The sequence below is a fragment of the Hirundo rustica genome, chromosome 11 (assembly GCF_015227805.2).
Source record: "Hirundo rustica isolate bHirRus1 chromosome 11, bHirRus1.pri.v3, whole genome shotgun sequence".
NCBI lineage: Eukaryota > Metazoa > Chordata > Aves > Passeriformes > Hirundinidae > Hirundo > Hirundo rustica.
Genome location: NC_053460.1, coordinates 6397575 through 6411983, shown reverse-complemented (window position 1 = coordinate 6411983; position 14409 = coordinate 6397575). Strand labels below are relative to the sequence as shown.

Genomic DNA, 14409 nt, shown 5'->3' with positions numbered 1-14409 from the left:
CAAGCTTGGAGCCCCTCCATGACTATTTCCCTGTTTCAGTGCCCAAGCACCCTTTGGGGAGAACCCTTTTCCAATATCCAACCTAAACCCTGCCCCATGCCTTCAATACAGGTTCATGCCATTTGGGCAACAGTAACCATCTGCAAACTGCATTAATCACACAAAATGAGGCTTCTTGATATATTTTGACTGCAGTCTGTGGAATCCTTTAATTGCTATGGTTCCCTTAACAGAGTGCATAATGTGAACATCTGTCCATCGATCCATATTTTTTCTTAACCACAACAACAAACCAGGAAAAAAAAAGTGTTTAGCCTCTGACCCTGCTTATAGTCTAATGATCTGCCAATTAAAAATAAAAAAGAAGAGAAGAGAAGAGAAGAGAAGAGAAGAGAAGAGAAGAGAAGAGAAGAGAAGAGAAGAAAAGAAAAGAAAAGAAAAGAAAAGAAACCAAAAGAAAAGAAAAGAAAAGAAAAGAAAAGAAAAGAAAAGAAAAGAAAAGAAAAGAAAAGAAAAGAAAAGAAAAAGAAAAGAAAAAGAAAAGAAAAGAAAAGAAAAGAAAAGAAAAGAAAAGAAAAGAGAGAAATGGCAAAGGAGAAGAAAAAGAAATTAAAAGAAAGAAAAAAAGAACAAGGTGTCTTGCCATCCCTTGGTGCCAACTTTTGGGAAAGTGCCTGCGCACCAAAGGATGACTGGAGGTGGCTTTATTTTGAGGGAGCCGAACTCGTGAGTTTCGGAGCAGGTGTCGGAGGGTGGCGGCTCGGCCGTTGCGGCGGGCAGCGCCTGCCCGCGGTCCCCTGCCTTGCTCCCCGTTGTCCCAGCGGCCCCGGGGCGCGGTGCGGGCGGCGGTGCCGGTTCCTGGGCAGCGCAGGGGGTGCGCGGGGGTGCCGAGGAGGCTCCGGGGCCGGGGGCTGTGTCGGGAGGCCTGTGGGGACGCGGGGCTGTCCCCGCTGCTCTGGGGCCGGTGTCCCCCGCGGCGTTGCCACGGTGAGCGCAGCGGAGCCGCGCCGGGCCCGCCACGGCCGCGCTGCCCTTGGAGCCGCCGTGAGGGGGAGGCCGGGCGGGGCAGGGCCGGCAGCGGCGCGGGGCCCCCCGGGCAAGGTCCGAGCCTCCCTGTGCCCCCTGTGTGCCCCGCTCGGGGTCGGCCCGACCGCGGGGACGGCGGTGATATGCCACAGGCGCTGCCCTTGGGGGCTGCCGGCTCCGCTCGGCGTCCCGCTCCCTCCAAGGCCCCTGGGCGGCCGCGGGCTGGGGCACGGCCGGTGCCTGCGCATCGATGGAGCTGCTGCCCCCCCTGCAGCAGCCCAGGCAGGAGGGAGGACGCGGGGCACGCGGTGTGAATGTGGGGGGCATGCTCTGCCCCAAGGCAGGCTCTGCCTGCTCCGTCTCGCTTAGGGTGTCCGGGAACATGGAGCCACTTATTTACCAAACCCAGCCCAAACTCAGTGCTCTCCCTTTACTCTCACGGTTCTGGCTGCTTCAGCCGCACTCATGTACCAAACCGCTGCGGCCACAGTGTGTTTCTCTGTTCCTGTGTAGCTGGGTCCCACCCCTGAACTCACCCTGCTGTGTGCATTCTGTAGTGCCAGGCAGAATGGAGGTCCTGGAGGAGATGGACGAAGTGGAGCAGACACGAGAAGATGTGATCTCTTTGAATATCAGTGATTCCCTCGACCTGGAGACAGATGAAGAGAAGAAAGCCTCTGTTGCAAGTGATGAACCGTAAGTCTCTGCCCATGGCTGGGATGAGCAGAGATGTTCCCTTTAGGTCCCACAGGGTGATTGTACATGTGTGGATGGCACATGCAGTCCCCTTGCACAGTGTTGGGAGCGAATGAGTTTCCTGTGCCTAACGAGTCTGTCCAAGAGTGTGCATGTGCAAGTAACACAAAGTAACCCATTTGGCTGTACATCCATTCACCACTGTAATAAAGATCCCCTGAGTCTCTGAGTATATGTTAGTTTGCCATTGCTCCAGAGATGTTTGGCTATGTCAAAATCATATCCTTGGACGTGGCCCCCATTTTTTACCTGTGAAACAGGGAATCCTGCCATGTTTTGATATCAGGTCATCCTGCCTGTATTGCTCCTGGCTTATTGCTTGTGTCTCTCTGCCTCCCCCTGCCACGTAAGTGATTTTGACTGGAGCTCCATTGACACATCCCACTTACCATCTTCGTACAAGACAAATTCCCGGCGGGAAAAGGAACTGCTGCAGCTCGCTGACCATTTCTTCCAGCAGTACACTCACCTGAACCCTGACCGCAAGCCGCTCTTCATCCACCCGGTCAACGAGTGTGGTGTGCAGGTATGGGGTGCTGTGGGGCTGGGCCACAGCACAGGGAGCACTCGGCTTCCACAGTGCCAAATGCTGTGAAAGAACAGCAGCCCCTCCTGCCCTCCCTCCTGGCTAAAGGGAATGGGAACCTGCTGGCTGAACCCACAGCCCCTGAGCAGGCACACGGAACCCCGCGAACACCCTGGCTGTCCAAATCCATGAGCCATTTAAGTGCTGGTGTTGCCATGCGGGCTGCAGCGTGATGCTAAGGAAAGGGGAGAGACCACAGAAACATAAAGGGAAGGAAAAGAAACACTTGAAATAGATAAGGCTCAGGCTCAGCCACAGATAGGGAGTATGGATCCAGAGTTAGGTCTTAATCTGAACTTCACAGAAGTTACAGGGAAGGAGTAAATGTGGAAGTTTGTGGTCTGGTTTTGTTTGCTCTGGGCCCAAGCTGTACAATTGTTGTCTAGCTCTGGACGTGATGTTCCCTCCAGGCACCTGGAATTGCTGCTTTGTACCAGCTTTCCCCAAAATTTGTTGTATCATTAACATGCAAGGCAAACAAAACAAAACAAAACACAAAACAAACAAACAACCCAAACCAAACCAACAACAACAACAAAAAACCAAACCAACAAACAAAAAAACCCCAACAACAACAAAAAACCCAACAACAACAAACAACAAACAACCCAACCCAAAAAACAACAACAACAACAACAACAACCCACAAAAAACCCCCAAACAACCAAACACCAAAAAAAAAAAAACAAAAAAACCCCACCAAAAAAACCACAAAACAAAACCAAACCACCAAACCTGAACATGTAAAAACCAGAAAAGGCAGTAGCTATTTGACTTGCTTGAAAATGAAAAGGAGAACTGGCTCACATCTGGAATGTGTCTGAGATGAGCTTGAAGTTTCAGCACAGGCAAGCAGACAGCCTCCCAACCCCATGAAATTTCCATTTTGGAACTGGAGAGAAAGGGATATTGATGCTGTTGATATGCTGTAGAAAGATCCTGAATTTGATCTGCAACATCCAGGGGTGGTCTGAGGATGGCTTTGGCTTTTCCAAGGGCCTGTTGGCTAACCAAACTCTTCTTGTTGCCCTACAGAAGTTTGTGAGCACGACGGTGAGGCCAACCCTGCTGCCTTACCCAGACATGTACTACTGGTCAGGCTGTGCCAGCTTTGTCTGTGATTACCTCATCATGGAACCACTCAAGTGCTCAATCACACCGGTAAGAAAGGGGCTGCAGCCCCCCAGAGATATAACAGAGGTGACAGAAGGGCCTTTCAGCAGGACACAGTGGGGAAGTCCCAGGTTGGGACACAAAGGTCTTTGACACTTCTACCATCCCCTCAAAATTTAGGCAATGCCCTGATTTTCCCTGTGCTTTCTGTTGGACCCACAGTCCCAGTGCATGTTCAGTGTGGTACCTTTTAAGTAATTAAGCACCATTTCTTCAGGACCAGACCTTGCTTTCAGCCAGCCCAGATGAGCAGCTGGAGCACTGTGGGAGGGAATGGCTGACAAGCTTCCCCTCCCCAAAACAAGACACCTTGGAACAGAGGAGCACATAAACCCTGGGGGATGATACCTGACCTCAGCGACCCTAAGGGTGCAGAACCCAGGGATATGGGCAATGCCTCTCTCCCCTGCTCTCTGCCTGGTGCATGTTTCAGCTCCACAAGACAAGCACTGTGAACATGCATCTCTCTCTTTCCAGCCCAGTTCACTCTATTCCCCAACCACCATCCTGAAATACCGGCGAGGGAATTGTTTTGACTTCACTGTGCTGCTGTGCTCCCTGCTGATCGGGGCTGGCTACAATGCCTACTGTGTACATGGATATGCCACCCTCGAGATGTGCTCCCTGGACCAGACTCAGGAGCTGTGCCCACTGCTCAGGAAGCCCCCGGAGGTGAGACCTGCAGTGAGTGGGCAGGGAGGAGCCCAGCACACATGCTCAGCCTGTTCATGTCCAGTGAGCTCCAGAGTTGAGCTATGGGGAACAGCTTCAGGTCCACACTGGGTTTCAGTCCATACCAGGGATCTCACCAAAGGAATCTTTTAGTGATTTTCTACAGTTCCTTACAAAGCCTTTTTTTGGCGTCACTGAATTTCTGCTCAGCAGATGCAGTATTGCAAACCGCCAAGTTGGGAACTGCCAGATGCCTGTAAGCCATACATTTACTTCCTTCTCTTGATCTCTGCTGGGTTTCACAGTAGATGCTGCTTTTGCAGGTACCAAAAGAGGAGGTTCCCAACAAGTACAGAATTAAGTACCCTTTAGAGCCACAGAGCAAGTTTGAGCTTCAGCAGAAGGTCAGGAAGGAGAAAGAAACTAAACCTGCACAAGAGGAGGAAAGAGAAGAGGAAGTTGTCATGGTGAGTTAGCAAGGTCCACCTTCCTGTGAGCTGCAGGAAGAAGAGCTGAGATGCAGGTAATGGCTGGCCAAAGAGAGGAGCTCACACCCTCCTCTGTGAAGTATGACATGACCTTGATCATGGCCACGAGCACTTGGCCTCCAGGAGCACAGTGTGTGCTGGCACAGGAACATGTGCTGGGTATATACTACCTTACTCTTAAAGAGCATTAAGAGCCTGGAGTTCTTTAGAAGCGGGCAGAGCAAAAGATAAGATTGCCCTTGGGTTGGAATAAAGTGTCAATAAAAAGGCAATAATTATTGCTCTTTCCTCTGCTCTGCAGGAAGTGGAAAAGCCCAAGCGAGACGCTCTGCATGGCTTACGGGTGCACGCCTGGGTTCTGGTTCTGTCTGGGAAGAGGGGCGTTCCTGAGACCTTCTTCATCAACCCGTTCACAGGAAATCCCCACAGCACCACGGATGAGTGCTTCCTGGGGATTGAGAGCATCTGGAACCACAGGAACTACTGGGTGAACATGCAGGACTGCCAGAAAGGCTGCAGGGTAGGGAGCCCTTAGCACCCTGGGCACGTGAGGGACAGCTGGGCTGAGTCCTGGGGAAGTCCAAGACCGGTAGTGGTTCAGTTTCCACTTAATCATTCCTTGTGTTGGTTTTGGTTATGTTGCTCTGATTACATAGACTATGGAACTACTCCAGGGCATCCCAGACTCTGAGCTAGCAAATACAGATCACATCTATTAAATCCCTACAGTGCAAGAATTTCAGCTTTTAAGGCTGACTAGGCACTCCTTTCGAACAACAGCTTTTCAGGCTGAGGATATTTTGGGTCTGTCAGGCATAGCTCAAGGCAGATAAGGTCTTGATTAGGCTCTTCCCACACTTCAGCTACTCCCCAGTGGACACAAACTCTGGGAGGTGAGGGGCTGAGTCAGATGAGCTTGGGCTTGGGGCCATACTTGCCCCAAGGAAGGAGGCAGAAGCATTTCCAGCCACCTCCTCTCATCTGAGGAAGAAGCACCATGAGGAAGGGGTTCTGCAACCCCTAGGCACAGGGGCAGTCATTGGGGTCCCACCAGCCAGCCAAGGGTTTGAGGAGCTCACCTCACCTAGGTCCAGATCTCTAGAGTCCTTAAAGTCTCTGACACCCAGGCAGGTCCAGAGCACCACAGACATATTGATGCAGTGATCAAGTTTACTGTCAGGCCCTTGACAATGCCCTGTAGTTAAAAGAGTTTTTCCTGTATGCCTTAGGATCTCAGCTTTGACTTGAGTGATTCCTTCTGCTGGGAAATTATGTTTTCAGAGAGCAACAAGCGCTCTCACCTGCCCACAGAGTCGCCCACAGAGTCACCCAAGAAAGACACAGATGACGTGGTGAGTGACCCAAGCAATGCTCTTGAGCTGTGGGGACCCTGCATGGAACAAGTGTGTCCATAGGCCCGTGAATGTCTGCCTGCCTGCTGCCCTCTCCAGGTCAGATCCCTTCTACTCTGGCCAGGTTTAGATTCCTTCTCAATCTTACAAGACTTCCGGTGCTTTCTGAAGCAGGACTCCAAGTGGTGCTTCAGGTGCCATAACTGGCTAGGGATCTCTGAAAGCCTCCAGTGCATTGGCCTTTGGGGTGAAATAATTTTGAAAAATAAAATCCAGAATGAGATTTTCATTTCAGAGCACAGCCTCGCACGAGCTGAGCTCTGATCACTGCGGTTTGCCAGGACCAAAATGCCTCGTGGCACAGTAAGAGATGCTGCCAAAACCACAAATTTCTGCTTCTGTTTCAGCAGGAAAATGAGGAAATAGACATGAGCTTTGAGATGCCACTATCATGGGTAGCCCAAATTAGGGTATCTTGGAGAGGTAGGTATTCTTCCTTTGCCTTTTCCTTGCCCCTAGCTGACCTTTCAGTGGATTTGGGACATTTGGGACATTTGGGTTCTCCCTTCAGGATGGTCAAACAGTAACAGTGAAGCACCCGATGAAGGCCACAACAGCTTTTGGTTCAAGAGGCTGCCCTCAGTGCTGCACTGTCTCATCCCCCCCAGACACACACCCACACTGTGTTTTCCTGCTACCTGGGATTTTTTGCCTGGGATGGTATTTCTGTTACTGCTATGCACAAGGAACTGCCCCTGCATTATCAAATACCTGTTGGGGGAGAGAAAAAAGTTATTATACCATTATAACAGGCAGGGATTGAACAGCTTTATTGCCAGCAGACCGTAATAAATAAATGCATAATGTCCCTTAGACCATGTTTTTTTCCCTCTTAAACTATTTTTTGGGGGGGGCTGAGTACAGAGGAGTCAAGCTGTCTGACATTTCTGTTGCCTGCTGCAGAATATGAGAATCCCTTTCCCGGGGGGAAGAAGGTGATCCTGTACAATAAAGCAAAACTGGAGAAATGGGCGGCGTATGCGAATGGAGATGGGCTGGTGGAACGCCTCACTGTCTACGCAGACTCAGAGCGTAAGAGGGGTGAATGAACACACTCCACACACTGAGCTAACAGCTTGGGCATGCTGATGGAAAGGGGGAGGTGGTCCCCTTTCTGCCAGAGTGTCTCTTGTGCTTTCTCATTTTCCTTTCACCTTTGTGGGGGAATTATTTACCATGTCCTCAAACTCTTCATTACACTTAGTCTGTCAAACTCCTGAACTTTCCAGCATTGCTAGGGGTTTTCACAAAAGCTTGGATCTGTTTATTCACCAGTGAAACTGTTCAGTGTCACAAGTCAGCTGCTTGCATTTTCAGTCTTCACAGAAATGGAAGGCTGGTTTGATTTGATCCAATAGTGTCACTATCCTCATTTCCTCATTGGTGTCAAAAGGGGCCATAGAAAGAGGCAGCTGCAGCCTGAGGATACCTCTGTACTTGAAATATTTTTAACAGCTGGTCCAAGAAACCATGCAGATTCCTAACTGGACATAGAGTGTCCTGCCCTTAGCCTTCTTGGATAGTGTGATGCTCCAATCTCCTGACAACATCATTAAGTTTTTGGGATGGAATTTTTATTCTGTTCTGTTCTGGCCTATCCACCACCCTTTGCTGCGCCATGTTCCACTCCTGAGCTCATTACTGTAGTTCTGGTTGATGGAGAGGAATCCCATCAGAGAGGAGACCCTCTTAGGATATAATTCATCTACTCAAATGTAGATTAGGATTCACATACAAAATTCCCCTGTGCACAGAGGCGGTTCCACTGAGGCTGTATCAGGAGCACAGGGTGCTGGCACAGACACTGAGAGCTCATCAGAGTTTTGCCACCTGCAACAGGGTGACCTAAGGTTGCAAAATGACTTTGTATCTTGCCAGGTACTGAAGAACTGGAGGTGAAGGAATGGTTCAAACACCGAAAAGACCAGTTGTATATGAGAGAAGTGAATAAACAAACACAGCTGATCACAGACCATTTCAAGCCAGGACACCCCCTCCTTCTTAAAGGTATTCCAGCTTATCTGGGCAGCCACTGCAGCTGATGGGATTTCACATGACTCCCTTCTAGCAGTGGCAAAAGCACAAAGCTAAAAGACCGGGGGGACAGGATAGCTGTGGGATAAATTGCCTAGATAAATAAAATGGTGGCCAGTGAAGAGTAGAGAATTGGGTTGGTGGCTTGCAGTCCCAGGCAGTGCTCCCTTAGCTATGTAGTTTTCTATGTATTAAAAAAATGCATAGTTATCATGTGTGTCAGGGTGATGTATTTCTACTTTTATCAGTAGAATTGATAGAAGAAGAAACTTTCTCTTTAGGATTATGTTTCTTCTCTCAGTGTTGTGCAGATGGTCATAAGTCCTGCATCAGAGCCATTGCTAGAGTTGAAGAAAATGAAACCTCCCCTGGACATGCTTGTGTTCAGTGTATTACACTTGCTAACTCTGAAAACGTGTGTGATTTGTCCTCAGCTCACTCCTACACGTCATTGGAACCGGAGACTGGGCACACAGTGGAGTTTTACCACACAGCACGATTTGATGACCTCTGGAAACGTTTTGAAAATGCTGCTGAGATGACAGAGTACTTCGTGGGGCGGGAGGACTTCCTGCACAAGCGGCACATAGAGTTTGACGAAAGAGAGAAGAAAGTGGAAAAGGCTGGCATCACAGCTGATGCTAACTCCCGGCCTATAGTGGTATGGCCAAGGCAGGAACAGAAAAATATGTGTCACTGTGGTATTTAAAATGCAAAACTGGGGCCTCAGTTCATTTTCAGTGGGCATGGCTGAGGCAAAACTCCAGATGAGACACGCAAGCGTTTTTCAGCTGCTGTGTCTCACAGTTGCTTGCCTGACAGAGAGCTACAGTGTGACCAGTTGTCAGGAACTGCATTGAGCAGCTAGAATTAAACTAGGAAACTAAGGCTTGGAAATTGTGTGTCAGAGGGAAGAAAAAATAGTGACTATGATTTTTGGAACAAAATTTTCACAAGATTCAAAACTGGGAAAATGATTTTGTGTGCTGAGCCGAAACTAATATAATTTTAAGTTCCTGATGAATTGTCCTATCACCCTGATTTGTTGCAGGCAGGTAAGCTACCTCTTCCTCTTGTCAGGTCTGGTTTGCAGAACAGAAGGAGGAGGAACTTGGACATCTGGCAGTATGTATGGCTCAGACACTTCACCTGCCAAGACAGAGCCATGCAGTGGCCTGTCTTTGGACCAGCACCAAACATGCTACCTTTTCTTCCCCTGTGTCGGGAAATGTGGGAAACTTTGCTTTTCTTTAAAATACCTTACTTCCTGCAGTTCCCTCAGGCAGGGATGCATCCCAAACTAACTTGGAGCTTGGAAAGCATACTCTGCTCCACATATAGGAAACTTCTGTATTGCTCTAAGCTGCTTTGTGATTGGGTTTTTTTAAGACATAGGCAAGAACGGTAGGAGCATTGGCCAAGAGATGCAAGTCCAGGCGGAAAAGCACAATTTTTACTTTGGAGTTTTATCCAAATCTCTAAATTTGCCAGTTTTGTGTTGTCTAAGTTGCTTCTGTATGGATTTTTTTCATCTCTATTAGCAAATCAAGGAGTATTTCCACAGAAATCCTGAAAAGCCTGTGGATGAAGATATCGAGGAACGTATCTTTATGGTCAGAGATGATATCATCCGGCTGACATACCACCTCGAGCTTTATGACATCATTGCCTCGCAGGTGGTTTTCCGCAGACTAAGAGGGAGGAAGAAGAGAGAAGATGAAATCTTGCTGACCAAAGAGAACACTGTCAAATACCAGGTATGAAGATCACAAGACACAAAGGTGAAATGTCAGTGAAAGAACTAGAAGCACGACATTCCATGCTGCCCCTCTACTCCACCTGCACACCTCCAGGCTGACAACACCAATAGCCCAGGAGATGCACTGCCATGCTGGGAGTGAGTGGGAGTGCAGAACTTAATGTGATATGACAGGCCTGCTCTAGCTATCCCTCAGATTTGGTCATCAGGCAGACTCCATATCCCCTGGGATCCTGCAAAATGCAGGTTGATCAGCTGTTGGGCTCAGTTCTGCAGATTCATGGCAGGGAAGCTGAAACTTCCTCCGTTGTTCCCTGTTCAAGAAGCGGGAGAACAAAGCAGCAAAGGCAGACACTTGGGTTCTGGTTCTGTTTCTGTCATGAACTTCTTGGGTCCTATCATTCCTTAAATCTCCCAGTGTTTACCCTGCAGCTGCAGAGCAAAATGCTGAGGTAGGTAGGTAGGTAGGTAGGTAGGTAGATAGATAGATAGATAGATAGATAGATAGCCTTAAATAAAAGATATTCCAAAAGAAGTGGAGTGCTGCCATTAAGCCAAATGATCTCATCAGGGGTGAGGGGTCAGCCCACTAACAGCATCAGTGCGAGTCTGTAACCAGAGGCAGAAGCCTGCCAGTAAATTCTGCAGTGATGATACACAATTACACTTAAGAATACCAAACAGAGATTATAAATAGGGATTTTTTTTCCCCATGTTTTGGGTGCTTTAAAATTTCTGTTTCCCACTGGGGAGAATACACAGAACACCATTACTGGAATCCATTTTTTTTCATCTCTATTTCTATACATTCCTATCATCTCATTTCATTCCAACTATAAAACAGCAGCATCAGCAAAGTGCAAGATGTGCCATCTGGCTCACATTACTGATGGATTCCAAATCGAAATGAAGTCTGATAAACCCATGCTGACCATGAGTTTGATGTTTCAGTGATGGAAATCAGTGTTGCTTTATTGGCTGCAGCAGGATTGTGCCAGCAGAGTACCTGATCCTGTACACCTAGAGAGTGCTGCTGGTTTTCACTGACTTATCTACTTCCAGCCGTGGTCCTCAGAGAAACACAAGAACCTGTTCCATCTGAACAACTTACTGGGGAAGCTGAAAGCAGAACAGAAGAAGCTGAAGGAGCAAGTCCGGAACTCTGAAGCAGAGGTAACAGGGAGGTGTCCACAGTGTCACAGCTGATCAGGTGTAGAAATAGCTTGAGCTGACTGGTTGGCAAAACCTCCTCAGCATAAACTGTGATAAAAATAAGACAAAGCTTGTCTCCATGCTGAATTATTATGCTTGCTACTCAGGCATTGTTCAGTGAAGATGTAGCTGTAATATATTTATGGAGAGTCACACACTTTCCTGCTCCTGCTCTTAGTCTTCTTTCCCTGTGAGGAAATGTTTCAGAGAGCAAATGACAATATATGAATTGGGGCATCTGGAAGCCTACCTGCCATTTGCCCAGGAATGAGGCCAAAAAGAAAGGATATTGTATGTAATGCTATATCTAGGTGCTAGGTATTGCCAGGAAACGCTATCCGAAATATTGAAGTGACCTGTTGTATGAGCAGCTGTAGGGAAATACTTCATAAAACACTTTGGCTGTGCTGCTAATCACACTGACTGGTGTAACAGATCCATGTTCTTTGTAATTACTTCATGATAAATATAATCATTCTGGCAGATGGAGGCACAGCTATTGGGTTTCTTTTATTTTTTTTTTTCTCTTTTGAGGAAGAGAAACCCCTGAAGGAGGTGCAGAGGGAATGCTCAATTATATTAGCCCAGAATATTAGTAACAATTAAGAACTTTGCAAAAATCATATTTTTCCTCAGAAATTTGGAGCTAGTTCACTGTGACCTCATGAACTACCTTGCCAAATTTCTCAGTCTCGATCTATCAACAGACAAAATATTCCCACTGCTTGTGCTGCATATCCTATGTAAGACAAAGAATAAGCCAAAGCTATCAGTACAGTTCTAAAGTAGTGCCAAAACTCTGACTCCAGAAAAGCTTTCTTATCAGTTAATATCAGTAATTGCATTCAAGAATTTCATACACCGCTGCAATTTAAAATTAAGACTTCTATCAGCTTGCTCTATCAGCAGGACATGGACATATTTGCAGAGATCTGTATTTAACCTTATTCTACAGTTCTTGTATGCAGCATCTGCTCTGTTAGCAGGTCAAGCTTGTAAAGGTACAGTCATTTTGTGGGAAAGCTGAGGGGTCTTTTTCTCTGATTTCTTGGAAGATGTTAAATATTCTGATGGTCCGTGCGGATGAAGAAGCCAATGTTAAATTGTCAGTTTCGATGTTCAGCACTGCAAAAAGACGACAAGAGCACAGAGCCACGGTAGGTAAACTTCATGAATGTCAACATTCAATACATGCATTTCGAAGAAACCCAGACTCAGCTTTTTGTCTATCAGGAATTATCTGTGAAGAGCTTTTAATATCATTAAACTATATTGGGACAAATCACAGTATGGTGTAAGTCAGCACAGTTTCAATTGCCTTCCCAGGGAAATATAACATGGTCATGCTGTGGTCACCTTCTGACTTTCTGGAAAAACTTGCACCACCAAGAAAGATTACTGTGTTATTTTGTTTAGTTAATAAAGAATGATTAGTTGATAATAGGGATTATGGAGGCAGTATTTGAAAAGAGCCACAAATATGCCTGTATATATATAGATATATGTATTTTTATTTGTAATTAGCATGTGAGATAAAGAACAAAATAGCTCCAAGGTGGAATTTAATCCTTATCTCAGTCACAGATGATTTGGTTCTGCAGGGCATCTTAACTCTAGTGAGGCAACACATTTGGGTTTGCTGGCTCTTCCTGCTCCGTATTTTGATTCCCCTTGTTTTCTTCTTGTCCTAAGACCTCATCTCAAACTTTTTGCCTCCTTCAAAAATAAATCAGCTTTAATTTGTGGTTTCCTTCATCTCAACTCAGTGAATTCTGAGCTGTGCTTTTGTGTGCCACTTTGCTCTCTATCTCCCTGACTTGTGGTTGCTCGTTCCCTCACAGGTGCTGAAAGAGGAGCAGAAGAGCTCTCAGAGTTCCTTGGAGAGCAAGAATGAGCACATCGGAGGGGAGGTTGAATCCCTCACCCATCACACTGCAACCAGCTCCACGATGTAGAGACTCTGCAGGGACTGGGCCTGAGCAGGAGAGGTTTACAAGTCAGTCCCCCAGGAACTTGGCACTGAAGCTACTCTGTAAAATACTTTAGTCCGTGTCCCACTGCAGTTTCCTTCTGATATCCCCCTTCTTGTTCTAGGGAAAAGCAGTTGGCACAATAGAAAAAAAACCCCTGTTCTCCTGAAGAGATGCTGCCCAGGAATCCCTGCCCGGGTGGGCACCTCGGGCATGACTGGTTTCTTCATTACTTTTCTAGAGCTGCCTGCAATAAATTTTTCATTATCATCAGATTTGCAGAGAGTTTATTGAATTTGCACCATTCTGCACCTTTTCCCTATTTTGTTCTAAGGCCCATCTGCAATTACATCAATTGTCTCCTCATGAAACTCCAAGATGTTTGAGACTTGAGTCTGAATGGGACCTTAGCCCTAAGGTCTGCTTCAGAAGGGGAGACAAACCATTCAGAGTCTTTCAGGGCTTTTCCTTTCCAAATCTGCTCCATATCTGCTGGTAGCAGGAGCAGGACTATTTGGAAATACTGATTCTTTTCCAATATAATATTTAAACGATTTTTTAAGTCGTTTTTTCTTAAGCAATGGTTTTAAACTGGTGAGTTGACAAATGTAATGTTTCTTTGACCTGATACAGAGCCCTGTAATGACAAAACATTGCCCCTGTGGATATGAACTCATCAGTGTTAATTCAATACCAGAGAAGACATCAGAATAAATTAATTTAGAAATTCTTTCACAGGCATTAGGGACACGGCAGCTGCCAAACCACCGGCAAATGCATTACAAAATCAGAACATTAAAGGGTTGGAATGGCCCTTAAAGATCATCTAGCCCCAAGCCCCCTGGACAGGGGACTTCCCTGTAGTCCTTCAAGGCCACCTGTCCTCGTTTCCACTTCCTGAAAGTTTTTTTTTTCCTTTCTAAGAAAAAAAAGTCTTTTCTACAGTCGTCTTGTTTTTTTTCCTCTGCTGCTCAGCAGCTTCTTATCCATTCACGAAAGCCTCCCGGCATTCTTGCCCGATTTCCCTCCTGTCGGCATGCATCGCTCCTGAGCTTGAAGGATATGGTCCTTGAAATTCAGCCCGCATTCTTGGGTTATTATCAAGGAGTAGCGCTAAATTAATTGGATTTTTCTCTGTTGATGGAGTAACTGGTTTCAAAGACTGCGAGAAACACGCACAAGCGGCGCGACCAGATCTCAGTCGGGCGGCGAGGAGGCTCCGAAGCCTCGCAGGAGTCCCGCTCCCACCGGGGCACACCGTCCGCAGCCGTCGGCGATCCGTGAGCTACGAAGCCCGGGAAAGACCCCGGCCAATCTCACG

At 47.1% G+C, this 14409-nt stretch overlaps 1 protein-coding gene across 5 annotated transcripts; it reads left to right on the top strand.

Moving 5' to 3' along the window:
• The first annotated feature begins 660 nt into the window (after window positions 1-660).
• On the top strand, window positions 661-13339 carry DRC7 (dynein regulatory complex subunit 7). 5 transcript variants are annotated; one of them, XM_040075256.2, is made up of 17 exons: window positions 833-874; window positions 1584-1722; window positions 2134-2308; window positions 3404-3529; window positions 4019-4213; window positions 4537-4680; window positions 5003-5221; window positions 5931-6053; window positions 6461-6536; window positions 7017-7145; window positions 7992-8120; window positions 8582-8808; window positions 9689-9904; window positions 10969-11079; window positions 12174-12275; window positions 12960-13114; window positions 13213-13339. In XM_040075256.2, the coding sequence occupies exons 2-16, from the start codon at window positions 1595-1597 to the stop codon at window positions 13071-13073; spliced, it is 2214 nt and encodes a 737-aa protein (XP_039931190.1). In that variant the 5' UTR covers window positions 833-874; window positions 1584-1594; the 3' UTR covers window positions 13074-13114; window positions 13213-13339. The 5 variants fall into 5 exon arrangements, with proteins under 5 accessions (XP_039931189.1, XP_039931190.1, XP_039931191.1 ...); XM_040075255.1 differs by lacking the exon at window positions 833-874 and adding an exon at window positions 661-726 and having other exon boundaries at window positions 12960-13330; XM_040075257.2 differs by having other exon boundaries at window positions 6464-6536; window positions 12960-13330.
• Window positions 13340-14409: the final 1070 nt, after the last annotated feature.

Bases quoted from the DNA above. Each gene is read 5' to 3' on its own strand.
- DRC7 (XM_040075256.2), top strand. From the start codon at position 1,595: ATGGAGGTCCTGGAGGAGATGGACGAAGTGGAGCAGACACGAGAAGAT. The intron at 7,146-7,991 runs GTAAGAGGGGTG...GTATCTTGCCAG, and splicing joins TGTCTACGCAGACTCAGAGC to GTACTGAAGAACTGGAGGTG. The intron at 9,905-10,968 runs GTATGAAGATCA...ATCTACTTCCAG, and splicing joins AGAACACTGTCAAATACCAG to CCGTGGTCCTCAGAGAAACA.